This window comes from Odocoileus virginianus, chromosome 20 (assembly GCF_023699985.2).
Source record: "Odocoileus virginianus isolate 20LAN1187 ecotype Illinois chromosome 20, Ovbor_1.2, whole genome shotgun sequence".
In the NCBI taxonomy this organism is placed as follows: Eukaryota; Metazoa; Chordata; class Mammalia; order Artiodactyla; family Cervidae; genus Odocoileus; species Odocoileus virginianus.
The window spans coordinates 7,665,258-7,692,097 of record NC_069693.1 but is presented as its reverse complement, the minus strand read 5'-3'; the positions used below and the strand labels follow the sequence as shown (position 1 = coordinate 7,692,097).

General features: G+C 44.7%; 1 protein-coding gene across 3 annotated transcripts in view; it reads left to right on the top strand.

Moving 5' to 3' along the window:
• SAE1 (SUMO1 activating enzyme subunit 1) overlaps window positions 1-26,840 on the top strand; it is a 77,037-nt gene that overhangs the window by 741 nt on the left and 49,456 nt on the right. Inside the window, exon 1 of one of the 3 annotated variants that reach the window (XM_020898048.2) lies at window positions 14,446-14,643. The exons of 1 other annotated variant lie outside the window; for it this stretch is intronic. In XM_020898048.2, coding sequence (XP_020753707.2) covers window positions 14,546-14,643 — 98 coding nt within the window. In that variant the 5' untranslated portion in view covers window positions 14,446-14,545. Of the gene's footprint in view, window positions 1-14,445; window positions 14,644-26,840 lie in introns of those variants that run through there. One more of the 3 variants, XM_020898044.2, reaches the window with a different exon arrangement.

Sequence of the window (26,840 nt, the reverse complement as noted above, 5' to 3'; positions counted from 1 at the left end):
TGCTCCCCTGCAAAAATTCTGTTCAGTGCTATTTACAAGAGAGGATCTTCGTTTTATGCTTTTATGAGCACCTTGTACAGGTCGAAGTCCTGTGATGGGCGAATGGAACATTGTTTCTTCTTAATAGAGCTTAGAAACCGACAATGCCCCAGGGGAAAGAAACTGGAAGTTAAAGAGTAAATGGGAAAAAAAAAAAAAGAGTAAATGAAGACTCTTATTATATTGGGGAACAAGGTTGTTTGAACTGAGACAAGAAGAGATAATTCCAGGCAGAGGAAATAGATTCTGTCAGAATCTGACAAAGCAAGGACCAGTTACAGTCCAAGAGCAGAGAAAAGCATTGTGGCATAAGAAAGAATCTGGAGACAGAGGCTGCCAGATCGCCTGCTATATTAATCTTACTATAAAATTTAAAAATATTCCAAACCAGGTCTGGGACACAAGATCTTCATGAGGGTAATTTGCAGCCTCCTTCAGGGGAGAAGTTAGCATTCCCGATAAAGTGACAGGATTAAGCCATTTTCTATTGAGTTTTGTTGGAATGAAACTTCTGGGAAATCAGTGGCCCACCCAGTTAAAAGTCGGCTGACTGCCAGCCAAGAATCTGCTGACCTTTAACCAGATCATCTTTTCTTCCTGGATCTAATCTGTAGTCTAAGAACGCTACTTAACAATTCTCTTCTATAAAAAATGCTCTTACAAGAGAAAATGTTTCAGTTGGGCCTCAAGAGAACTTTTTCCCTTGCATGCATGATTGTAATAAAATATTGGCACGTGCTCATGACCGACCAAGTTGTCCAAAAAATTTTAACACATGGAGAGTTAGAGCAGGACTGTGAGAATGGAAAGGAAAAATACAGAAGTGGGTCTTTATGAAGCCATGTAACTCAGATTCAAACTTGTACCCATGGTCTTTTAACTGAGATCGCTCACCTGGCCTCAGAACTTGATAAAGCTCATGTTCTTGATGTCTCATTGCAGAAGGAATTCAGTGAGAGAAAAAGGGATAGGAAAAAGTGGATTTCGATAGAGAGAAACACACTCCACAGAGTGTGGGCCATCTCAGAAGGTGAGACCAGCACCACAGTAGGGAGTTGTCAGTTTTTACAGGGGTGGATAATTTCATAGGCTAATGAATGAGAGGAGTATTCCTACTGTTTTAGGGAAGGTGCCCACTTTTTTCTTTATTTTGGTTTTGTTTTCTATTTTTGGGCTGTGCTGAGAAGCATGTGGGAGTTTAGGTCCCTGACCAGGGATCAAATCTGGGCCCCCTACGGTGGAAACAAGGTCTTAACCATTGGACCACCAGGGAAATCCCAAGATTCCCACTTTTTAACTTTTATCGTCAGCTTTGGAACTGTCATAGCACCTGTGGGTGTGTCACTTAGCTTACTGGTGTGTTACAATGGGGCTTCCCATGTGGCACTAGCAGTAAAGAACCTGCCTGCCAATGCAGGAGACATCAGAGACGTGGGTTCGATCCCTGGGTCGGGAAGATCCCCTGGAGAAGGGAATGGCAAGCCACTCCAGTATTCTTGCCTGGAGAAGCCCATGGACAGAGGAGCCTGGTGGGCTACAGTCCATAGGATTGCAAAAAGTCGGACACGGCTGGAGCAACTTAGTACACGCACGCGGTTGAAGTTCATTCATTCTCATTCCTGTGTAGTATTGTGGTATGTGATTAAACCAGGTATTGGTGCAAATGTGGAGCCACAGGAACTGCTGGTAGGACTGTAAATTGTCTAACCATCTATATTGTGATTTATATCAAGAAATACATGTCTGGTCTTTATCCTAGTACTTTGCACTGAGCTCCTAAAACCCTAGGAATGTCCAAAGTGATAAGAGCTATGGATAAAGGTATCTGTGTATTCATATAAGCCCCTTTCAAACACACCTTAGTTTATGTTAATGAAGTGACTTTTGGAAAGCAGCCAAGCTAGTTGTCAGGGGAGTCAATCAGGAAATTGCACTTTTTACTCCCACTCCCCAATCCCTAGAAGAAGGGAGAGGGGCTGGAGATTAACTTAATCACCAGTGGCCAATGAGTTAACCAATTATACCTACATAGTGGGGCTTCCCAAGTGGCTCAGTGGTAAAGAACTCACCTGCTAATGCAGGAGACTCGGGTTCCATCCCCAGGTAGGGAAGATACCCTGGAGTAGGAAACAGCACCCTACTCCAGTATTCTTGCCTAGAAAAATTCCATGGACAGAGGAGCATGGTGGGCCACAGTCCATGGGGTTGCAAAGAGTCAGACACAACTTAGGAACTGAGCACAGGGAAACACACACACGTTCACTTCTACATAGTGACACCTTCCTAAAAATTCCTAACCTGTGGGGTTTGGAAGAGCATGGCAAAGGATGAGATAGTTAAATAGCATCACCAACTCAATGGACTTGAGTTTGAGCAAACTCCAGGAGATAGTAGAGGACAGAGAAGCCTCTTTCTAGTAAGTAGAAACACAGGTATTCCCCTTGAGGCACTTTGAAAACTAACCCAGCAGTTATCAAATACTGGCTAGTTGATTTGGTGTAGGAACGTACTCCTACACCAAAATACAGCAATTCTAACCCCTGAGTTAAAATTCATGTTTTATCGCAAGATAAGAAAAATTTAAACCTATTTTTTTTCTCTCCCCTGTACTGTGCTTTGTTAACTGCATTAGACGTTGACCAAACCTCCCACCCCGGTCCACAGAAAGACCTGCTCAACCATAAAGAGAAACATTCTCTGAGCATCAACAAGACAACTCCTTAAAAGATAACATCTTGATTTTGTAAGGGACCATGTGACCCACCCCTCTGGACCCCAGAGCTGAATTGTGCAAATTGTGAAGAGGGAAATTTCCCACTCCTTTATGGCATCACCAACTCAATGGACATGAGTTAGAGCATACTCCAGGGGACAGTGAAGGACGAGGAAGCCTGGCGTGTGGCAGTCCATGGGGTTGCAAAGAGTCAGACACGACTGAGCAACTGAACAACACACTGTATCTTGGAGCATCTAGAGAACCTCCTCTTGCATGGGGCCCAGAAGCCCTAGAGTTTCCTTTGATGATGTCTCGCAACCGTGATACAAATTGCCGTCAAAACTCCTAGAGGGCCTCCAAACATTTTGGCTCTCTGGTAGTAGGGGTGGGGGGAAATACAAGTTTTAGCAACTTTCCCTTTTTGGGGGGACGAAAAAAAAGAATCCATTCCAACATATCTCTTCTTCTGGATCTCCAAAACATCTTTGAGCTGGCAGGTGCCTGTATTTTTCTGAGACAGAACCTTCTATACTGCGCATAAATCTGCAACCAATGAAACCATAGCACCTGTTTCATTGTCCATTTGGTGCTGGTGGTTTAGTCGCTCAGTGGTGTGTGATTCTTTGCAACCCCAGAGACTGCATCCCACCAGGCTCCTCTGTCCATGGGGTTTCCCAGGCAAGAATACTGGAGTGGGTTGCATTTCCTTCTCCAAGACATCTTCCTGACCCAGGGCTTGAACTGGGTCTCCTGCATTGCAGGTGGATTCATTACTGACTGAGCCACCAGGTACTCTTGGAACATCGTAATTCTGGAAAAGGATGTGATTTTTCTAGTTCCTGTGATGGCTTTAGGGTGGGTTCTTTGTGCTACAGGTGAGTAGTCCTTTGGGGAGAAGGCATCATAGAGTGTGGACGCAATGCCAGCTTCAACCTCTGGAAACCCAGGGGAAGAAAGGAGACCATTGTTCAAAGAGAGGTGTATTGGATCCTACTGACTGCCAACCCAATCATTATTCCCACATTCTTTCTCGCTAATCCAATCTTGGATTTATTGGGAAGGTTGGAGGTAAAGAAGTTCAGTTTATGAAGTGATCCTGTGTGTAACTAGTCCTTAAGGAGATGATGCCCTCTCTGAGGCCGAGATTGTAGCAGCCCCTTGCCTTCCAGCTCTGGCTGTCCAAGCCTGCCTCTCTGCCTCCAGGCAGGGAGGGGCCTGTATGCCCTTATGGCAGAAAGTGAAGAAGAGCTAAAGAGCCTATTGATGAAAGTGAAAGATGAGAATGAAAAAGTTGGCTTAAAACTCAACATTCAGAAAACTAAGATCATGGCATCTGGTCCCATCACTTCATGGCAAATAGATGGGGAAACAGTGGAAACAGTGACAGACTATTTTCTTGGGCTCCAAAATCTCTGCAGATTGTGACTGCAGCCAAATTACAAGATGCTTGCTCCTTGGCAAAACAGCTATGACCAACCTAGACAGCATATTCAAAAGAAGAAATATTACTTTACTAACAAAGGTCCATCTAGTCAAAGTTATGGTTTTTCCAGTAGTCATGTATGGATGTGAGGGTTGGACTATAAAAAAAGCTGAGTGCTGAAGAATTGATGCTTTTGAACTGTGGTGTTGGAGAAGACTCTTGAGAGTCCCTTGGACTGCAAGGAGATCCAACCAGTCCATCCTAAAGGAAATCAGTCCTGAATATTCATTAGAAGGACTGATGCTGAAGCTGAAGCTCCAATACTGTAGCCATCTGATGCGAAGAACCGATTCATTGGAAAAGACCCTGATGCTGGGAAAGATTGAAGATGGGAGGAGAAGGGGACGACAGAGGGTGAGATGGTTGGATGGCATCATAGACACGATGGACATGAGTTTGAGTAAACTCCAGGAGTTGGTGATGGACAGGGAAGCCTGGCTGCAGTCCCTGGGGTCACAGGAGTCATTCCGACTGAGCCACTGAACTGAACTGAAGGAGATGATGTCGCCCCCTAGAGGACATTTTGGAAATTATGTAGGGAAATTGTTTTTGCTTGTCAATTGGTTCTCAAGGGGACGATATTGCTGCCTTGGGGATGTCTTGGAAATTTTCGTGGTCGTTTGAGGCATCACAATAATGAGGGGGCTGTTACCAGATCTCGAAGGTAGGGGTGGGGATGATAGAATGTTCTGCAACATTAGTTTGTGAATAATGGGAATAACTGTTTATGCTAAGTTATATTAAGCTATCATGCTGAACTTTTCCAGTTCTTTAGGAATTTTGTACATAGCAAAGTCATGGTAGACTCTTGGATATAAACGCATACCAACACTTTTGAAATAAGAAGTGTTTTGGAACTCTATAGAGGTGGTGATTGCCAGTGGTGGCTGTACTAAATGTCAATGAATTGGTCGCTTTATTTTTTTAATTTGTATTTTAGATTAAACTATGGCTGATTTTGGAGAAGGAAATGGCAGCCCACTCCAGTACTCTTGCCTAGAGAATTCCGTGGACAAAGGAGCCTGGTGGGCTGCTGTCCATGGGGTCGCAAAGAGTTGGACACGACTGAAGCGACTTAGCATGCATGCATGCATTGGAGAAGAAAATGGCAACCCACTCCAGTATTCTTGCCTGGAGAATCCCAGGGACAGAGGAGCCTGGAGGGCTGCCATCTATGGGGTCGCACAGAGTCAGACACGACTGAAGCGACTTAGCAGCAGCAGCAGCCTAGCTGACCTACAATGTTGTATTAGTTTCAGATATACAACAAAGTTTTACACATACACATTTTTACATATACACAGTTTTACATATACACATTTAAAATTTTTTCTCAAATTCTTTTTCCAATTAGGTTATTGCAGAGTATTAAGCAGAATTCCTTGTGCTACATAATAGATCTTTGTTGATTTTCTATTTTAAATATAGTGGTGTATATATGTTCAGTCCCAAACCTTCAATTTATCCCTCCCCCACCAAATTGGTCTCTTTAAAATGGTTAATTTGGGGGTATTCCTTGACAGTTCAAAATATTGTGTTATGTGAATTTCATGTAAGTAACATTTCACTCAGGACACTCCCTAACCAAATGCAAATAAGTATATGCCCTGAATCTTTAAGGTCCATTTCAAGATCAATATATTAACAAATCATTCAAAGCCCTGGGTCTGCTTTTACAACTCAAAAGAGTTTCACTTGGACTTTCCTGGTGGTACAGAGGATAAGAGACCTTGCTCATCTCAACTGGAGAAAGTCCACAAGGAGCAATGAAAACATAGTGCAACCAAAAATCAATAAATTTTAAAAAAGAGTTTCATTCCTTTATTTCCCTATGATCCGTGTGTGTGTGCGTTTAGTCACTCAGTTGTGTCTGATTCTTTGCGACCCCATGGCCTGTAGCCCGCCAGGCTCCTCTGTCCATGGGGATTGTCCAGGCAAGAACACTGGGGTGGGTTGCTGTGCCCTCCTCCAGGGGGTCTTCCCTACACAGGGATCGAACCCATTTCTCCCGCATGGCAGGTGGATTCTTTGTTCACTTCAATAACACAAAGCAACTCAGCAAAAGTGTTTATTTCCAAAGGCTTATCCAAAAGATACTTGATATAGTCCTTTGCTGCCCAGTCATTCCGTGACTTCTAAACGTCTTTCCTGCACAGAGGTTATTTGATCCTGTCTTTGGCATTTTCCCCATGGAAGTTATTTGATCCTGTCATTGGTATTTTCCCCTTTGATTGGAAAATAGTAACACAGCAGAGTGCAATAGCTTTGAATTTAGAACTTAAAACAAGGTTTAAAAAAAGAAAAAACCCACAGTTTTATTTTGGAAAAATTCAAAGATACACAGAAATAGAGGGAATAATAACATGAAAGTCGTGTATACATCATCCAGATTAAACAATTATAATCTCATAGCCAGATAACCAACAAGGATTTACCATATAGCAGAAGACCTATGCTCACCGTTTTGTAATAACCTATAAGGGAAAAGAATCTGAAATAGTTTATGTGTATGTAATAAGTGACACAAAGAACTAATTTACAAAACAAAAAGAGACACACACATAGAAAACGAATTTATGGTTACCAAAAGGGAATGGAGAGGAGGGCTAAATTAGGAGTTTGGGATTAACACATACACTGTGGTAAAGAATCTGTCTGCCAGTGCAGGAGACACAAGAGTCTCAGGTTTGACCTCTGGATTGGGAAGATCCCCTGAAGAAGGAAATGGCAACCCATTCCAGTATTCTTGCCTGGAGAACCCCATGGACAGAGAAGCCTGGCAGGCTACAGTCCATGGGGTCACAAAGAGTCAGACATGACTGAGCAGATGAGCATGCATGCACATAATATAATACAGTACATACATTACATTATACAGACTGATGAATTTACATCTGTACAAAAAGTGTTACCGGTCAGACTGTGTCTCCAAGAAGGTGTGTTCAAATCTCAATCCCTACTACCTATGAATGTGAGCTTACTTGGAAATAGGATAGGATTCTTTACCACTCTGCCACCTGGGAAGCCCCTTATTATAGTATACTTTTATTAAAACATATTTGTTTAAAAGACTCCATTTATTTGACTCTCATAGTTTCTACTCTAAACAGCAGAAGCTGTGTCTACAGAATGGCTTAGAGAGTGTGATTAAAAGCTATACAGACCCATGAGAGATACCCAGAGCTTAATCCAATGTCATTTTTTAAAATTGAAGTATAGTTGGCTAACAATGTTGTGTTAGTTTCAGGTGCATAGCAAAGTGATTCAGTCATACATGTTCTTCAGAATCTTTTCTTCTACAGATTATTACAAGATGTTGAGTATAGTTCCCTGTACTATACAGGGAGTCCTTGTTGGTTATCTAGTGTATATTCAGTAGCGTGTATATGTTAACCCCAAACTCCTTATTTATCTCTCCATCTGTTGTCTCTTATTTATTTATGGCTGAACCACCAGGCATGTGGGATCTTCCCTAGCCAGGGATTGAATTTGTGCTCCCCTGCAGTGAAAGTGCAGAGTCCTAACCACTGGAAGGCCAGGGAATTCCCCCCCCCCCCCACAATGTCTTTTATCTATTTATTTATTTTATTTTGTATTAGGGTATGGCCGATTAACAATGTTGTGATAGCTCTGGGTGAACAGTGAAGGGACTCAGCCATACACACACCTCCCCCCATGTCTTTTAAATACCCTAAGAGTTACATGGTTCTAACAGGAAGAGGAGGGAAAGAATTCAGACTAGAATGAAGCAAGACACAGACCTTTGTTCCACAGTTCTCCACACTGACTGCCTTTTAGAATCATCTGGGGAGCATTTGGTAAAAATCCCAAGGTCTCAGCTCCATCCCGAACCAATTAAGCCGTCTCTGAAGGTGGGGCTTGGGCACGGTCTTCGCTAAAAAGCTCTCCAGACAATCCTAATGTTCAGGTGGGATTGAGAACCGCTGCCTTGGTGAATGGTGAGCAGTCACCTGGGTAGAGGTAATTATGTAATCCTTAAACCCAGGAGCCTGACGTATTGAATAACTGCTCGCCTCCCCCTTTAAGTTACTCTGTCACAGTTTGGGCAGCTGTTCTGAAGAGGTGTTGCTGAAAAGCAAATTGCCCCATGGGTATCTACCCAAGAGAAATGAAAACTGTGTCCAAAAGAGATATTTGTACACTAGTGTTCACGGCTGCATTATTCACTGTAGTCGAAACGGTAGAAACAACCCAAATGTCTACTGATGGATGAATGGATAAGCAAAATATGGTATGTGCTCACAATGGAATATACTCAGTCTTCAAGAGTCTCTGCCTGCAATGCAGAGTTCTCCTGGGTTCAATCCTTGTACTAGCGACTAAGCAATCGCAATGATCACATATTACAATTAACAAATAGATTTACAGGCTTTAAAAAAAAAAGTATACACTTGAAACTAATTCAATGTTGTATTATAATTATACCTCAGTTAAAAACAAAACAAAACATTATTTTGCATCTCAACTGATGCTTTGTCCCCTGGGGTCACCATGGATCAGTCGCCTGACTTCTCTTCCTTTGTCTCCTGTCTACTTGGTTATCACTTCCTCTAAGAGATGTCCCCTAAGCCTACAGTACAAAACACTCCCCCTACAGGTTATCTATTGCCTAGCATGGGGCTGGGCATTGAGGAGTTAGTGGCTTTGTGTTAGTCTCTGTCGTGTCCGACTCTTTGCGACCCCATGGACCACAGCCCTCCAGGCTCCTCTGTCCATGGGATTCTCCAGGGCATCTTCCCCACCCAGCAATCAAACCTGGGTCTCCAACTCTGCAGGTAGAGTCTTCACCATCTGAGCCACCAGGGAAGCAGGCATTGTTCTTAGGGAAGTGTAAATGAATGAAACCATCAGAGAGACTAAATTCAGAAAGATGGAGAGTGAGTTTGCATTCTCAGAATACTCTTTCCTGACTCCTACACTAAATCAGCTGGAGAAGGAAATGGCAACCCACTCCAGTATTCTTGCCTAGAGAATCCCATGGACAGAGGAGCCTGGTAGGCTACAGTCCATGGGGTCGCAAAGAGTCGGACACGACTGAGCGACTTCACTCACTTCACACTTTATCCCTGGAGAAGGAAATGGCAACCCACTCCAGTATTCTTGCCTAGAGAATCCCATGGACAGAGGAGCCTGGTAGGCTACAGTCCATGGGGTCGCAAAGAGTCGGACACGACTGAGCGACTTCACTCACTTCACACTTTATCCCTGGAGAAGGAAATGGCAACCCACTCCAGTATTCTTGCCTGGAGAATCCCATGGACAGGGGAGCCTGGGGGGCTGTGGTCCATGGAGTTGCAGAGAGTCAGACATGACTGAAGTGACTGAGCAACACTAAATCAGACACCACTGTAGCTCCTTCTTCTTTCCCTTGACAGCACTTCTCAAAGTTTCTGTTTATTTCTATACCACTTTTGGCAGAGAAAGAGAACAGAGTTAGGAAGAGAAAGGAAGCTGGGGTTGGGCGATAACGGAGAGTGTAAGAAGAGAGAGAATTGGGTGGGAGAATATTCAGGCTTTCTAATGCTCTGTAGCAAGTGTCAGCAAACTTGTGCCAAAGGGCTTTCTGGTTCTTAGTTCCCGGACCAGGAATTGAACTCGTGACTCGGCACTGCAAGCTGCTGAGTCTTAACCACTGGACAGTCAGGGAATTCACAGTAAACATTTATTTTACTTACAACTTAGCACTTTGGGCAGAGCTTGGCAAGAATAGCTTCTCTCTGCTCCCTCTGGGGCGATTTTCTGCCAGAAGATCTCCTTTCAAGATGGCGACTCACATGGCCAGAAAGATGGTGCTGGTTGTTGGCTGGAGCTGTTGGCCTGGCCGAGGGTCAGAAGCTTTAGTCCTTTTCCATGTAAGACTTCTCCATGGGCTGTTTTGGCTTCTACTAGCGTGGAAGCTGGGGTTAAGAGCAAGCATCCCAAGAAACAGATACTGGAAGTTTCCTTTTTAAAAAACAGCTTCACTGAGATATTCACACAGTATGCAATTCACTCATTTAAAGTGTACAATCAGGGACTTTCCTGATGATCCAGTAGCTAAGATTCTGCACTCTCAATGCAAGAGGCCAGAGTTCAATCCCTGGTCAGGGAACTAGATCCCGCATGCCACAACTAAGACCTGATGCAGCCAAATAAATAAATAAATATTAAAAAAAATAAAGTATACAATTCAGTCTCTTTGGATATATTACATTATTAATTTTTTAAAATTTTAGTCATTTTTATTTTAAAATCATTTTCAAATGTACAATTCAATGAATTAAGTTCATTAAGTGACAGGCAATCACCACCACTGCCTAGTTCTTCTTTCATCACCTTTTGTACCTGAGTTCTTTCACTTAGCATAATATTCTCAAGATTCATCCAAGTTATGGCCTGTATCAGCGCTTCATCCTTTTTATGGGTGAATGTTTTTTCATTGTGTTGTTTTACCACATTTTGTTTATCCACTCATCACGTGATGGATGGGTTGGGTTGTTTCACATTTGGCTATTGTGAATAATTGTTGCCATAAAGATTGGCATACAAATATCTGTTTGAGTCTCTGTGAATGGAATTGCTGGGTCCTATGATAATTCAAAGTTTCACTTTTTTGAAGGGAGGCTGCCTATTTCTTAAGGGCTGGACCTAAACATTGGCCCAGCACTCACTTCTATCACATTTTATTAATCAGGCAGGGGTAGAGCACAGATTCAAGGACAGCAGATCTAGATTCCTTCCCTCCCTCCCAATACAAATGAAGAATATCAAAGGATTTGAAGACATGTTTTACCCCTCCCACAGAAAGTCTGGGAGGGAGAGGTGGTGGTGGTGAGGGCCAAGGAGAGACTCTCAAGGAGTCAGACAAAGAGAATTAACTCAGACTCTGGGTCTTGGCAGGGGAAGCCATGCTCTCAGCTTGGGGTTCTTTCGCTGGTTTGGTAGTTTCAACCTTTATCAACTGCAAATCTCAGCTGAAAGTTTTCATTCTCAAAATATCTTTTCCTGATTCCTACGTTAAGTCAGACACTGTCATAACTCCCTCTTCTTTTCTTTTTCTAAAAGTTCTATTTCTTTTAATTAAAAATATATTTAGTTATATATTTTTGACTGTGCTGGGTCTTAGTTCCTGTGCGGGTTTCTCTCTAGGCAGTGAGCCGGGGTCACTCTAGTTATAGTGAGTGGGCTTCTCATTGCAGTGGCTTCTCTTGTTGCAGAGAATGGGCTCTAGAGTGCGCGGCTTCAGTAGTTGCAGCTCTCAGCCTCTAGAGCACAGGCTCAGAGGTTGTGGTGAACAGGCTTAGTCACACCGATGCATGTGGGATCTTCCCAGATCAAGGCTCGAACCCGTGTCCCCTGCATTGGCAGGTGGATTCTTTACAACTGAGCCACCAGGGAAGCCCTAAATTTTTAAATTTTTTTTGCCACACCACAAGGCTTGTGGGATCTTAGTTCCCCAGACAGCAAGCGCGGAGTCCTAACCACTGGATTCCCTGGAGTGTGTCCAAGTTCATGATGATTGTATCCCCAGGGCCTGGCACATAGTTGAATACATAGTTGGGATTTGGTAAATATTTGTTGAGTAGTTGCATTAGAGAATGCCTTTGATGAAGTACTGTCTGTCCTCCCTACTAGAGTGTCAGCACCACACAGAGCAAGTCTGTTTCCTTTGTTCACCGTATTTTCACATAGTCGATGGAGTAACTTGCCTCCATCATGGTCCCCAAATGATCTCTGCCCTCTAGTATTCACACCCTTGTATAATCCCCTCCCGCAATGAACAGAGCTGGCCAGTACCTGGCCAATAGCATACTGGTGAGAATGCGTGACTTTCAAAGAAGCTCTGAGGATCACTTGCTCTGGGGTATGCCAGTCGGTATGTCATGAAGACACTCTAGCAGGTTTGTGGATAGTCCCAGAGGGAGAGGAATTGAGGTCCCCAGCTATCGGCCAACATCAACTCGCCAGCCACGTGAGTGAGTCATTTTGGAAGGAGATCTGCCCCCAGCCCAAGCCATCAGAAAGTTGTAGCCCCAGCTACCATCTGACTTCGTCCTTATGAAAACCCTTGAGCCAGAACTGCCTCACCAAACTGCTCCTGAATTCCTGATTCACAGAAACTCTAAGAGATAACAGATATGTACTGTTGTTGTAAGTTCTTAAATGTTTATATAATTTGTTCCATAACCATAACCAACACAGTAGGTATTGCTAGCCTCTTCTGAATCCCAGAGTCATATTGCAAAAGGGGAAGAAGTATCTATCTCTGAGGTTCATAGAAAATGTACCTCACTGGGCAAGGTCATAGAACATGTGTGTGCGTGTGACTATGTGCTACATTGCTTCAGTTGTGTCTCTTTGAGACCCAGTGGACAGCAGCCTGCCAAGCTCCTCTGTCCATGGGAGTCTCCAGGCAATAATACTGGAGTGGGTTGCCATGCCTTCCTCCAAGGGATTTTTCCCGACCCAGGGATTGATCCTATGTCTCTTATGTCTCCTGCATTGGCAGGCAGGTTCTTTACCACTAGGTCAGAGAACTTAGTAAGAACTTAGTAAGAGCTTAATGTACCACCAGAAGTATAACTTCCTGAGGAAGTATGTGGGCCTGGGTTTGAATCCCAGGCTTTGGGCCACTAATACTTACCTTGGCTGGATCTCATACTCCTCAGCTATGAAATGGGAATATTAAAGAATGTATCTACTCTTCCAAGGGTTAGAGAAATAATCCACATAAAGCCTGTTTAAGCTCCATGAAAGGGCAGATACTGTTTTTTCTTTTTGACTGTTCTATCCCTAGCACAAAGATTGGTGGTTGACAATTTATTAATAAATATTTGTAGAATGAGCAATAAAAAGGCACTTTGCCTAAGTACACATTAGCTATTACTAGCCTATAAGGTCCTACATGGGGCTTTCTAGGTGGCTCAGTGCTAAAGAATCCGCCTGCCAATGCATGAGACATAGGTTCAATTCTTGGGTTGGGAAGATCCCCTGGAGAAGGAAATGGCAACCCACTTCAGCATTCTTGACTAGAAAATCCCATGGACAGAGGAGACTAGTAGGTTACATTCCTTGGGGTTGCAAAGAGTCAGACACAACTTAGTGGTTGGTGGTGGTGGTTTAGTCGCTAAGTCATGTCCCACTCTGTGACCCCATGGACTGTAACCTACCAGGCTTCTCTGTCCATGGGATTCTCTAGGCAAGAATACTGGAGTGGGTTGCCGTTTCCTTTTCCAGGGGATCTTCCTGACCCAGGAATCAAACCCTAGTCTCCTGCATTGCAGGCAGAAATGACTAAACAAAAAAGGTCCTAGTGATTTCCCACCTGCTTCATTTTATGATTTAATCTTGTGCCATTTGCCACCCTCTCACTCTGCTCCATCTGTCCTCCCTTCTCCATAGCTCCTCAAATATGTCACATGTGCCAGCTTCAGGGCTTTTGCACCTGCTGGCCCCACCACCCCAAGAAATACTCCATCTCCCAGTTATCTACATAGCTTGTTATTGCTGCTCCTTCAGCTCTCTGCTCAATGTCACCTTTTCTGAGAGATCTTCTCTGGCCACTCCTGTCACCCTCTAGTCCCATATCTTGTTTTACTTTTCTCCAAAACATTTACTGAGGGCTTGACTCCCCCGCCCCCCCCCAACCCATTTCCCCTCTTTGGGCTCTCTTCAATAGAATGTAAACTCCATGAGGTCAGGGCTTTGTCTATTTTACTCGCCACTCTCACAAGGCTCGCGTTGCCAGGACTCAGCAGATTTCATTATATTTGCTGAATTTACAGCCACATAAACGACCACCTGGCTTTCCTGGTGGCTCAGACGGTAAAGCGTCTGCCTGCAATGTGGGAGACCCGGGTCGGGAAGATCCTCTGGAGAAGGAAATGGCATCCCACTGCTGTACCCTTGCCTTTCCAGGGACGGAGGAGCCTGGTATGCTTCGGTCCATGGGGTCGCAAAGAGTCGGACACGATTGAGCGACTTCACTTTCCTTTCCTTTCCAAACGACCACCTGGGTAGTCCCGTGGGGCTAAAAGCCTCGGGGATTTTTGGCCAGGATTGGCCACAGACTCCGTCACGTGACTGGCTGTGTCCCGCCCGCCTTGGAGGCTAAGGAGGTCCACGTGGTTTCGACTCCAGGGGCGGGGTGGGGGGTGGGGCGCCCGGAGAAGGTACTGCGCAGGCGCAGTCCGTGGCGCAGGCGCAAACGCCTCCCGGGCGCGCGGCCGGCGGCGGTTGGCGGCGTGTGGGGCCGGCTGGCGGTTGCCGGGAGCCGGAGCAGAGCTCAGGCAGCTAGAGCCGGCGCCATGGTGGAGAAGGAGGAGGCGGGCGGCGGTATCAGCGAGGAGGAGGCGGCGCAGTATGACCGGCAGATCCGTCTTTGGGGATTGGAGGCCCAGAAACGGTCTGGGCTGGTGGGGCTTGGAGGGGGGCGGGGGAGTTGAGGATCTGCAGGGGGCGTCTGGCCTGAGGCGTTGGCGGCCTTCTGGGAGCCGGACGGTTTCATTTGAAAAGAGGAGGCGGGAATCGTGTCAGGCGTGGGCGCCCTCCTGAGAGGGCTGGAGGGGTAGAGTTGGTCTGCTTCCTCAGAATTTTTGGGAAGCAGGAACGTCCCAGGTGGTGGGAGGGTCGTTCCGAGGGTTGGCGGCCTCTCGAAGGGGAGGTTTAGGGACTCGACGCCCGAAGGGAGTGATGGTGGGGTTTGTATCGGGGTTGCGGACTTAGGGAATTGGGGGGAGCAATGTCTGGAAACGGTGAAGTGGGGGCGCATAGTTGATTCATTCATAGGTAGCAGGAACCTCGTCTCGTCTGGACGCTGCGGGAGACTGGCGAGCCAAACAGATGCGAACTTGCATTCATCCTTGTGGCCTCTAAGTGGTGGGCCAGTCTGAAAGAATGAGGGTTGTTTTGTTTGTTTGTTTTTATTTTGCTTTTTGAGGAATTTTGGAGCACTTTATTTCAAGTGGGCATCCCGAGAGGCTCAGCGGGTCTCGGGGCGCTGGAGGTACCTGAAGATACCTGAAGTACCTGCTTATGTGTAGATTTGGGGATGCCTCCAGAGAGGACAGGATTGGGCATGCCTTGGTCTTGGGCGAGTAGTTTTCAAGAGGGGATGAAGTCTTTCAAAGAGGTGACGAATTTGATCAGATATTTATTGAGCACCTGCCACAGACACCGTTGTAAGCACTAAGCGGGTGTCAGTGAACTAACTCGGCAGACTCCTTGCCCAGGTGGAGACTACATTCTTGTGAGGAAGGCAGTAAACCTAAAGAAACAGCAAAATATTGGGCAATGCAAGAGCCAGGGAGAAAAAATAAAGCGGGAAAAGAGGATCAACAAAGGATGATGAGGTGGAAGAGCTATTTTTAAAATTTTTTTATTTTTGGCTGTGCTGGGTCTCCCTTGCTCTGTGGGCTTCTCATTGTGGCGACTTTTCTTGTTGCAGAGCGGTGCTTCTAGGGTTCTCAGGCTTCAGCAGTTGTGTCTCCTGGACTCTAGACTTAGGGCTTAGTGGTGGCGCACAGACTTAGTTGCGCTGTGGCATGTAGAATCTTTCCGGATCAGGGATCGAATCCATGTCTCCTTCATTGGTAGGCAGATTCTTTACCACTGAGCCACCAGGGAAACTGTTGTTGTTGGTTTTTTTTTCTTCTTTTGTTTTACTGGAGTATAGTTGCTTTACAGTGTTGTGTTAGTGGGAGAGCTGCTTTGATAGGGTGGCCAGGGGAGTTATCTGAGAGGTAACACTGAGCCTCAGTTCTGTATGCAAGGAAAGAGACAAAGAGCCGGGTGGTCATCTCGAAGGACCTTCAAAGCGCAGAGAACAGCAAAATCCTGGAGGCCAGAGCGTGCTTGGCAAAATAGAGCAACAGAAGCGGCTGGAACCAAATCAGGAGAAGCTTTTTAGTACTAAGTGTTGAGGAACCTGTTGGAGAGTTTTGAGCAGAGGAGTAGTATGATCTGCTTTGTGTTCAAAAAGGACCACTCTTCTCTGTTCAAGTGTGCAGAAGTGGGAAGAAGGATTCTGTTTAGGTTGCTGCGGTAATCCCCTTGAGACGGAAGTAGTGACGGCTTGGAACTCTAGAGAAGGGGTCAAATATAGATTCTTATAATTTGAAGGTAGAGGGGACAGGCTTTGCTGAAGGATTCAATGTGTGGCGTGTGAAACGCAGAATTCAAGGATGCCTCCAAAGTTTTTTGGCCTAAGCAAGTGGAAAGATAGAAGTGCCTTTACTGAGTGAGGTGGGGAAACTGGAGGTGTGGTGGGAAGAATTGGGAGTTCGTTTTTGGACTTAGGTTTTAGCTGTCTATTAGACATACAAGTAGCAATATGAGAGTGGTTGAGTTCAATGATGAGGTCTGGGTGATGGGGACTGGTTATGTGATGTGAGGGAGTATAGAGTGGAGAATTACTTGATTGAAGGATTGGGTAGGCAGGCAGGTCAAGAGAATTTAGTTTGAGGGGTGAGAGCTTCTAGAATTTTTTGGTGAGAGCGTGTGTGTGTGGGGGGTGAGGTGGGGGTTTCTTCAGACTCATTTTGGAATCTTCTGTGATTGTGGAGGAGGGTACATCATGAGGTATTAGTAAGGATTGGTCTGAGGGTTGGAAGCACCTGAAGTAGACGATTGAAAATTAGATAACGAGAATGGGCCTGAAGACATAGGTGAGGTGGACTGAACTTAGGGTCTGCTGATTGAAGGATTGAAGTGTTAGAAGGTCCAAAAGAATTGGGACGCGAATCTTAGGTGTTCTGGAAGGGTTGATCCAAGGGGTTGGGAACAGTAGGTAGATCTTATTTGAAGTGATGTAGTGTTGGTAAGGATTAAACTAGAATTATTGAGGGAGCTGTCAGAGGCTTAGGAACCAATGATTTATCTAAGGAACAATAAAGGATGGATGGGGGCTCTTAAGGGAGAGAAGACCTAAGGGGCAAATGAGAGTCAGGGTAAGGAATTCTTGGGAGGTTGGAGTTATTCTGAGGAAGTGGAGATGTACTGAACTCAGTGGAGAACCTGAAAAGGATTGGCTGAGGGTCCTGGGGGAAGGAAGGAGTTACCTATCATTTGAAAGCTATAGATTTGTAGACAGTCTTACAGAGTTGATAAAATGCTCTTGAGTCTCATAGCAGCTCTTTGGAGAAGGAAGGCAGTGGTTTCCTCCTCTGTTCAGAAAGGAAGGAAGCACCACAAAGCAAAGTGACTTGTCTCTAAGGGAACTCCAGGTGGGATAGGAGAGCTTCGGAGACTGGAGTAACTTTGTGAGATAGAAAGCAGCCTGGGAATCGACACCTTCATTCTGGCTACAGGTTTGCCTCTGACTTTGTGTCATGTTGGACCAGGGTTGTCAGAGAATTGTAAGGGAGAGAAATCATAATAAAAATGCCTTTTCAGGGAACATACAGTCTGGAGGCTAAAAACTCGGGTGTATCTCTCATACAGTGTTTTAATTTTTTTGAAATTAGTTGCCAGCATTAAAAATTCTAAAATTTTGGCCAAATTTGGGACAATTTGAGCATGGAAAGAATAAAATCGACCTCACTTAGAAATATTTAATAATGTATCTTCTGATGTGATGAAATAAGAACCTCAATGCATCATCTTTGATGTTTTCCTACCAAATATCTTTTACCCTAATCATATTTTTAGAGAACAGGGAAACAGGTTAAAGGACACTATTGAGGTAATGATGAGATGTCCAGCATGTGGGACATTTTACAAGACAGCTGCTGGTTCTCTTCCAGAAGTCAGTGTCATGGAAAAAGCAAGCAGTGGGACTGTTCTCAATTAAGAGTAAAGTGGTGGAGCCAAATGCAAGGTGTGACCCTAATTGGATCCTGGTTCAAAAAGAAAACTTCTCTAAAAAACATCTTTTAGACAATACGGGAATTATTTTGAGTATTCAGTCCTGTTAGACAATTTGGGGAATTATTTTCTAGATGTGCTAGTAGCGTGGTTATGAAGGGGAACATCATATTTTTGGAGCTGCAAGCTAGAGGTGTGAAGTGCTGTCTTGTCAGCACATGGGTAAAGCCAACAGGGCAAAACGTTAACTCTATTTTTCTGTATGTTGGAATTTTTTAATGAGAGGTTGGGAAAATATTTGTCTCCCAACCACTCCCCACGCTCTCCACATACGGGTATGTCACAGTTTCTGATTTCTGTCTTTTGAAACGTAGTTAAAGTCAGACAGACAATAAGGTCAGACATCCTTATCGGTTGGATCGAAGTGGAGGCTGCCTGTCTTACAGAGAGCTTATGTGACCATCGTCTCCATCAGTTCTGCTTCAATCACTGATGGCACTGCCCGGCCCCTCTAAGCTTGTGAGTTTGCAGTTCTTGGTGTGTGCCCAGCCCATGTTGTAGTTGAGGTTGAGGTTCAGGGAAGGGAGCCAGCTCTCCCAAGTTCATGCACCAAGTAAATAGAAGAAGTGGGACTTCTGTCTAAGCTGGTAACTTTAGGTTCACTGCCATTTCCATGATAGCTGTTTTGCCACCCTGGGGGCTCATTCTTTCAACTAAAGTAACATAAAGGAGAGCGTTGAAGCTGGCAGCCCTGGTTGTTCTCAGACCGTGTGCTTCAGTAGTCTTTGCACTGCGTTTCACGCCAGAGGCCCATCTAATGTTTCTTCTTCCACTCAGCGGTCATTTATCCCCTGTCTCAGGGTGAGGAAGGAGGGTGCCTGGGAAGAGAGAAGTAGACGATAAGCTCTGTGAGGGTAGGCGCTTTGAAATGTCCGATAATTGAGATGTGGGTTTTGACTGGTCGCTGTGAAATCCCCAGTGCTTTGTTGAGTGGGTGGAATGGTTGTACACTGCAAAGACCTGGAAAGTCCAGAAATCTGGGTTCAGTTCCTTGGCCTTAGGTCCCACATGTGCACAAAGGAGGGGTGAGTATGACTAAATCTTTAAGGACTTCAAGTTGAAGTTTTAACCTTACAGGATTCGGACTCCCCAAAGCTTCGCTGTTTTGAAACACTCATTATTCTGCACAGCTGCTGTTGAGACAGCGCTTCAGCTGGTTCCATGGGCACCTAGTTGTCATGAAAGTGACTGAGCCTGTACTGGAGGCCAGTCCTGGTGGCTTCAGATAAGGATTCATTTTCTAGTGGTTAATAGTTGAGTTTGAATCCAGAACTTCTTAGTTATATAACCTGGGGTACATTTCTTAACTTCTCTGTGCTTCAGCTTTCTCACTTATCAAATGAAAATAACAGAATTTACGTTATAAGATTTTTGAGAAAGATGGGACTTCCCTGGTGGGCCAGTGGTTAGGTCTCCTGGCTTTCACTGTGGAGGACCTGGGGTCAGTCCCCGGTTGGGGAACTAAAATCCCACATGCCGTGCAGTGCGGCCAAATTTTAATTGAGAAAGAAATGAGATGAAGCACGAAGAATCCATGCACAGAAAGCATTCAGTGAATTCTAACTACCATTATTTGACAAATATAAGTTACAGTAACAAAAGACAAGGAACTAAATAGGAAATGGGTTGTGATAAATAAGATACAGCAGGTGTCAGTGGGATACGAGGAAACTCCAGAAGGACGAGCTAGACTGTGGGAGGAGCAGGTTTGCCCAAGCAGATTGAGGTGGGGAACAGTCTTAAGTTGTATCTTAGATTCTGACAAGACATTTGAGTAAGTATAATGAATAGGCAGGAGGACTGAGCAAGATCATAGATTTAAGTGACAAATACTGTACTGTCGGCCTTCCCTGGTGTCTCAGCAGTAAGAATCCACCTGCCAATGCAGGAAATGCAGGAGACTTGAGTTCTGTCGCTGGGTCGGGAATGTCCCCTGGAGGAGGGCATGGCAACCCACTCCGGTGTTCTTGCCTGGGAAGTCCCATGGACAGAGGAGCCTGGCATGGGGTCACAAAGAGTTGTATATGACTTAGCAACTAAACAACAGCAGCAACTGTACTGTTAAGTGAAAAAAAGAAGTATTTTTAGAAGCAGAAAATGGTCAAATCTGCCAAGTGGTCCCATCATTTATCTGGTTGCACTGACCAGAAACCTAGGAGCTCTTTATTCATCTCTCTCCTCTCTGTCTTCCATCCAGTCTACTGGGAAGTCCTCAGGGCTCTGCTTCAAGGTTTATCTCTCTCTCTCTCTTTTTTTTTTAGTAAACTTTTATGTCTTTATTTTTATAATAACTGATACAAATAGGAATTTGAACATTTTGATAAGAATGGATTAATGTGACTGTCCTGGGGCACATGCCAAGTGCTGAAGGCAGGAGTGGATGTCCCATCACCATTCTTTTTTTTTTTCCCTTGGTTTTTATTTATTTTTTTTTTAAATTCCAAAGGATTTTATTGTTTATGTTTTTAGTGGTTTTTGCCATACATTGACATGAATCAGCCGTGGATTTACATGCGCAAGTTTTATCTCATCTGCCTTTTTTCATTATACCCATCATCTCAAATCACTTCCACAGTTCCTCCTTGGTCTCCATGTTCCACTCTTGATTCCTTATAATCCATTCTCCACTTAGTAGTCAAACTGATTTAAATGAAAAACAAACAAGCAAACCTCTTAACATTCCTTCTCAAAGCCTTCCCAGTGATTTTCCGAGTGCCCACATCTTTTAAGTCTTTCTTGCCCTGCCTCTCTCCTTGCCTGCATCTCCTGGCTTGCTCCATTCAAGCTGTCCGTCCTTGAACCTCTCTGTTCCTTAGATATGCTAAAGTTCTGCCTGTCCTTGGGGACTGTGTGTTTGCACTACTGGAAATAATCCTATACAAGATTTTTGCATTAGACTCTCAATAAACGTGGTTTGAATGTGAATTTGGTAGACTTCAGAATTTTTAATCATGAGTGAAATTCATTGGCTTGACTTACTTTGCAGTATGTCTTGTGAATTCAAATTGTGGTATAAAGATTGGTTCCTTCCTTCCCAGAAATTTAAAAGGTATTTCTATGGCAGAAGTTAGAGGGGAGTGAATCCACAAATATTTATTTAGAACCTACTTTATCCTCTTTAGAAAAGACCCTTGTGCTTGGAAAGATTGAAGGCAGAGGGAGAAGGGGATGACAGAGGACGAGTTGGTTGGATGGCAACCAACTCAGTGGACACGAGTTTGAGCAAGCTCTGGGAGATGGTGAAGGATAGGGAAGCCTGGAGTGCTGCAGTCCATGGGGTCACAAAGTCAGACACGACTGAACAACGGTATGCAAGGCAGCATGGGGGAGACGTTGAGAGAGGGAAAGAAAAGCACAGATCTCGGTTAAAACTGAATTTGGATCCCCAGTGCTGGGCACCCGTTAGCTGTGAGAGCTTGGACATCTTTGCTGAACCTCAGTTTTCTCCTTTCTCAAGGTAGGCATGAATCCTTTCCTATGGAAACATAATGGCCCATGCTGGGGCCCATGGAGCCACCTTGCCTTTTAGGGAGAGAAACTGTATGCAACATTTAGAGTGTGTGTGCTTTCTGAGAGAGAAAGATGGTGAACCATAATCAAGGTTTCAGTGAGGCACTGTATGTACATATCTAGCTCAGTGCCTCGTACCCTGTGAGCCCTCTGTGGATAGTAACTACTGTTATTGTTAGATAAACTGTACACAATATGTCATGATGTGACTTTACGTTTATTTGCTGTAGAGAGGTGTATAACCTTATAGATTTTTTTCCCAAGATTTTCTTACGTGGACTGTTTTTAAAGTCTTTATTGAATTTTTTACAATATTGTTGCTCTTTTATGTTTTGGTGTTTTTTTTTTTTTTAATGTTTTGATTTTTGGCCCCAAGTCACATGGACTCTTAGCCCTCAGACCAGAAATTGAACCTGCACCTCCTGTTTTGGAAGTGTGGAGTCTTAACCACTGGACCACTAGGGAAGTCCTGAGAGGCATATAACTTTACAAGCATACTCTGGAGCAGTAATGCACAAGTTGATATCTGCTTTGCTAAGATCCCACTTGCCTCGCCGCGGCATGGCCAAAAAAAACCACCCCCAAAACACAGTTTTTGAATGCCAAGCACTGTTCTAAACAACTTATGTGTATTAATCCTGCAAGGTCAGTAGTAGTATTAGTCTCATTTTACAGATAAAGGAAGCTGAGAGTGGCAGACAAAATAATGCCTGTTGAGTAGCTGTTTTATCTTCAGCAAGGTCCCTGAGAACTCCATGCCTCAATGGGTTAGTTTCCTGTTGGCAGCTGTAATGATTACCACAAATTTAGTGGCTTACAACAGCCCAAATTCTGGAGGTCAGAAGTTTGGAATCTGTTTCCCTGGGCTAAATGAAAATCAAGGTGTTGGCAGGGCTGTGCTTTCTATGGAGGCTCTGGGAAGAATTTGTTTGCTTGATTTTTCTAATGTCTGGAAGTCACCTGCATTTCTTGACTTGTGGCTCCTTCCTTCATCTCTATAGCATCTTCAGGCCTCTCTTCTCTGAGCAAAGCCCCTGCTTTTGTCATCATCTCACCACCTCAGACCCTTCTGTCTCCCTCTCTAAAGGACCCTTGTGATTATTTGGACCCACCTGGAAAATCCAGGATAATTACCTCTGCTCCCCCACCCCCAATGCTTAATTTGATCACACCGGCAAAATTCCTTTTGTCACATTATGTAATTTATTCATGGACCCCAGGAATTAGGGGCATGGACGTGACGATGGCAGGGCAGCATTGTTTTGTCTGTTACTCTCAGCTTCCTTTATCTGTAAAATGAGACTAATAATGTTGTAGCCACGCGTTCTAGGAAATAAACTCACTGAGAAGGACAATGCAGATAGTGGAGTGCAGTTTATTTATTTATTTATTTTAGGAGTGCAGTGTATTATACCTGTGGGCCCAAGGCAAAGTCAGAGTCTCCTCTTAGCCAAGGACCTGGCCAGTTTTAGTGAAAACCTTATATACCCTAAGTGTATGTGCCCAAAGCCACCTCCCCAAATTCCCTGAAACTAGTTTGAACAAAGGAAAAGAAAGATACAATCAAAGTTAACCCATGATTCGTATGCTTTAAGCCTAGGTAGTTAGCAGTGGAGAGTTAGCAACAGGCCTGTGGTCATACCCCAATAAGTGTAGTAGAATTTATGATTCTATTTGGTTACACAGATAATTAGGGTATTCTTTTAGGAGATGAGAGTCTAGATACGAGCCCTAGGGCTCTTCCATGCCTGGGGTCTGGTTTTCCATTGGTATGGTTTCCATAGATACTGGGCATAGAGCTCAAAGTCCACAGTCTGGCCCAGGATGGAGTCCTGCTTTCAAGATGGAGCCTGTTCTGTGTTTCCTCCTTCAATAATACTACAACCTTGCAGAGTTAATACACATGAGTTGCTTAGAACAGTGCTTGGCATTCAAAAACTGTTTTTGGGTGGTTTTTTTGGCTGTGCCATGGCGAGGCATGTGGGATCTTCGTTCTCTGACCAGGGATCAAACCCATGCCCCCTGCATTGGAAGTGTGGGTTCTTAACCACTGAACTGCCAGGGAAGTTCCTCAGCAACTGTTCGCTAAGTGTTAACCACTGTTACTTCATTCTGTTTATGACTGCCTCACGGGCTTCCCTGCTAAATCCACCTGCAATGCGTGAGGCCCAAGTTCAGTTCCCGGGCCGAGCAGACCCTCTGGAGAAGGGAACGGCTGCCCGCTCCAGTATTCTGGCCTGGAGAATTCCATGGATAGAGGAGCCTGGCGGGCTACAGTCCATGGGTTCGCAAAGAGTTGGACACGACTGAATGACCCTTCACTTTGTTTTCCATAGCAGGTGCGCACCAGGACGCCGTGGCCTCTGAGCTCACCATCTCAATCACTCTTACCTTATTGTTGCCCTTCTCTATTAGCTAGTTCTGTCAGTTACTTTTAGCTGTGTAACCACTGTGTAAGCAGCTAGTTCATCTCTTAGTCCCTGTTTTCTCAGCTACAGAATAGGGATAATAAGGTACCAGCTCCTGAGATCCTCATGAGGGTTAAATGACATAATACACGTGAAGAATTTAGAACAATGGTTGGCAGGTGGTGTGAGTGTTCACTGAGTGTTAACTATTCTTTGTTGTTTTTTTTCTTTTTTTTTTTTGCGCTGTTTTGCCATCTATCAGGTTTATATAATTCTGCTGGGATTTCTTTTGCTGTATCTGTAACACTTACTGGATTAACAGTGTAATATATTTCCAAGCACAATCGTAGATGCTAGAGATACTGTAGTTTCCAAAGCTTGCTTACATTCTAATGGAGGAGTGAGCAGTGAACATATGAACAAATAGCATAACTCCAGATCTGAACCTGTTTTGGATGAGGTGGCCAGTGTGGACCTCTCTAAGATGGAAACAGTTGAACTGAGACCTGAAGAACAGGTCATGTGATGAGGTAGGGGAAGAAGCAGAGAGAAGAGCTAATGCCAGAATCCAGCAGAGGGAACCGACGTGGCGGCGCTTTCTAGGATCAAGAACGGCCAGCCGGGCTGTAGGCGATTACCAAGGGCCAGAGTAGGATGAGATGGCAGGGCTGGCAGTACCAAGCTTGCCTGGGAACCATTGAAGGGACTGAGCAGGAGAGTGGTATGATCTGGTGTCGGAGCTCTCTCTTCCTGAGATGGGGACAGTGGCTTGTCGGGGGCAGGGATGGGAGCAGGGAGGCTGGTTTTACCAGTGAGAAACGGAGGCCAGGGTAGGGTGGTGGCCGATGCTGCTGCGAACATCAGTGTGCCTGGTTTTGGCCCACCTGAGTATTTCTGTAGGCTTGATTCCCAGAAGGGAATTGCTGCCTTAGAGTGAGTAATGAGAGCCGACGTTCTTTAAGTGCTGACTATGTGCCAGGTACTATTTTAAGTGCTTTTCATGTAATTGAGCCAGAAATAAGCAGTCCTCTCAGGGCCCTAGAATGGTTAAGGATTAAAAACATACTGTGATATTCAGTGTTGTTGGCAGTTGAATAAAAAAAACCTCGCAAGCAGTCAGAGTCCATGGAGCTCTATAGGATGGTGGGATCCTGGAGAGGCTGTGGGCTCCATGGGATTTCTGTCAGAGGCGTTTGTGTGGAGCAGGTGCTTGAAGAGTTCAGAGGGGACACTCTCCTAAGTCGGTTGTGATAAGGACTTCTTAAGGAAATGGTGTCTGAGTTGGGGTTTGAAGTCTGGAGGAAAGGCTTGACGAGGCTGAGGGAGGAAGACAGGGTGCGCGAGTCAGCCGTGTGCAGTGCTGTGATTTAAAGTCTGCAGGTGGGGAGCTGAAGGCAGGTTTGGGAGGAAGCTGGTAGTAGTGGAAGATAAGGTGGCGGAAATGGGAGAGAGCCAAGACTGAATGGATTTAAATGCCAGCTTAAATTTTTTTTCTCCGTCAGATTTTTTTTTTTTTTTTAATCAGAACCAAATCGATCACTGATCCTTTTTGTAAGTAAGGCAGTGGAGATTGAAGAGATGTTCAGGTAACTTTTACTCAGCATCTGGTAGTTGGCTGGGCCTACATTAGGTGGTTTTGCACACATTTGACCAGGTCTTCGAGGAGATTTAATGACATAAAGTCAGAATGGGTATCTCCTTTTACAGATGAATGGAATGAGGTTCAGAGAGATGGGTCAGTTTGCTTGGGTCATCAGTTAGGAAGTGGCAGAGCCAGAATTCAAACCCAAGTCTTCACCCTGAAGGGCATTGGTGCTGGGCCCTGCCTGTTGCTGAAGGAACAGCAAGGAGAACAGAGCCTGAGAAGTTAGTGGGTTTGGAGGTATAGATTTCCCAGAAGCAAGCAGGGCCAGTCTAGCTATATCCTTGGCGTAATGGAGCAGTCAAACCAGAAAAGACCATCACTTAGACTAGGAGGGACCATGGAACCTGGGATTCCAGGTGCAGCAGTGTCGGGCCAGATGAAGGGAGATGAAGGACAGTGACAGCAGAGACCTGGAAGGTACAGCTGAAAAATGCATGGCTGCTCAGCCTGTCTGTTGTCAAAGGTTTGATCTGTGTACAATATCCTCTTTGGAAGCATTGCTTATTTATTATCTGTGTTGTTTCTGGAGGGATTGGAGTGCCTCTGGAAAGACGCATAGCCTCTTTCCTCCTTCCCTCTGCTGGTGTGATGCTCTCAACCTTTGATAAGAGACCCCCCTCACTGCTAGCATCTGTGTTATTTATCTTGCTTGTATGTCATAAGCCCTTTGCCCAATTACTCTGGTTAAGTGGAATTGTTGCTTGAAAGGCTCCTCTCTGCTCGGGTGTGGTTGGTAGTGGCAGGGCAGTGTAGAAAACCAATAATGAACAAGCTGGGAACTGGGCATATGCCTCTGAGGGAAATATTGTCAGTGTTCTTTCCCTCCTCCCGATTTTACCCTTTGATCATACCATTGAAGGAAATCCCAAATCTGCTAGCATCAAGAATCAGTGCAGTACTTCATTTTATCAGCCCTCATTCCCATTCAAGATTTCTAGCCTGATGACATGCAAGTGTCCATAATTATTAGAACCATTTTTGGAAAAGAATTTCTGCATGTTCTCCCTAGTAGTGGTACTATGTGAGAATGGGACTCATTTCCTAAACTAGGAGCAGACTCATTGGCCAGCAGACCCTGAATTTATATGAGACTGTTCTTAGTTCTTACTCATCCTTGTCAGTGTGAATAAAATAGATTTGCTGCAGAAATATTAATGGGTTTGATTATAAGGTGCT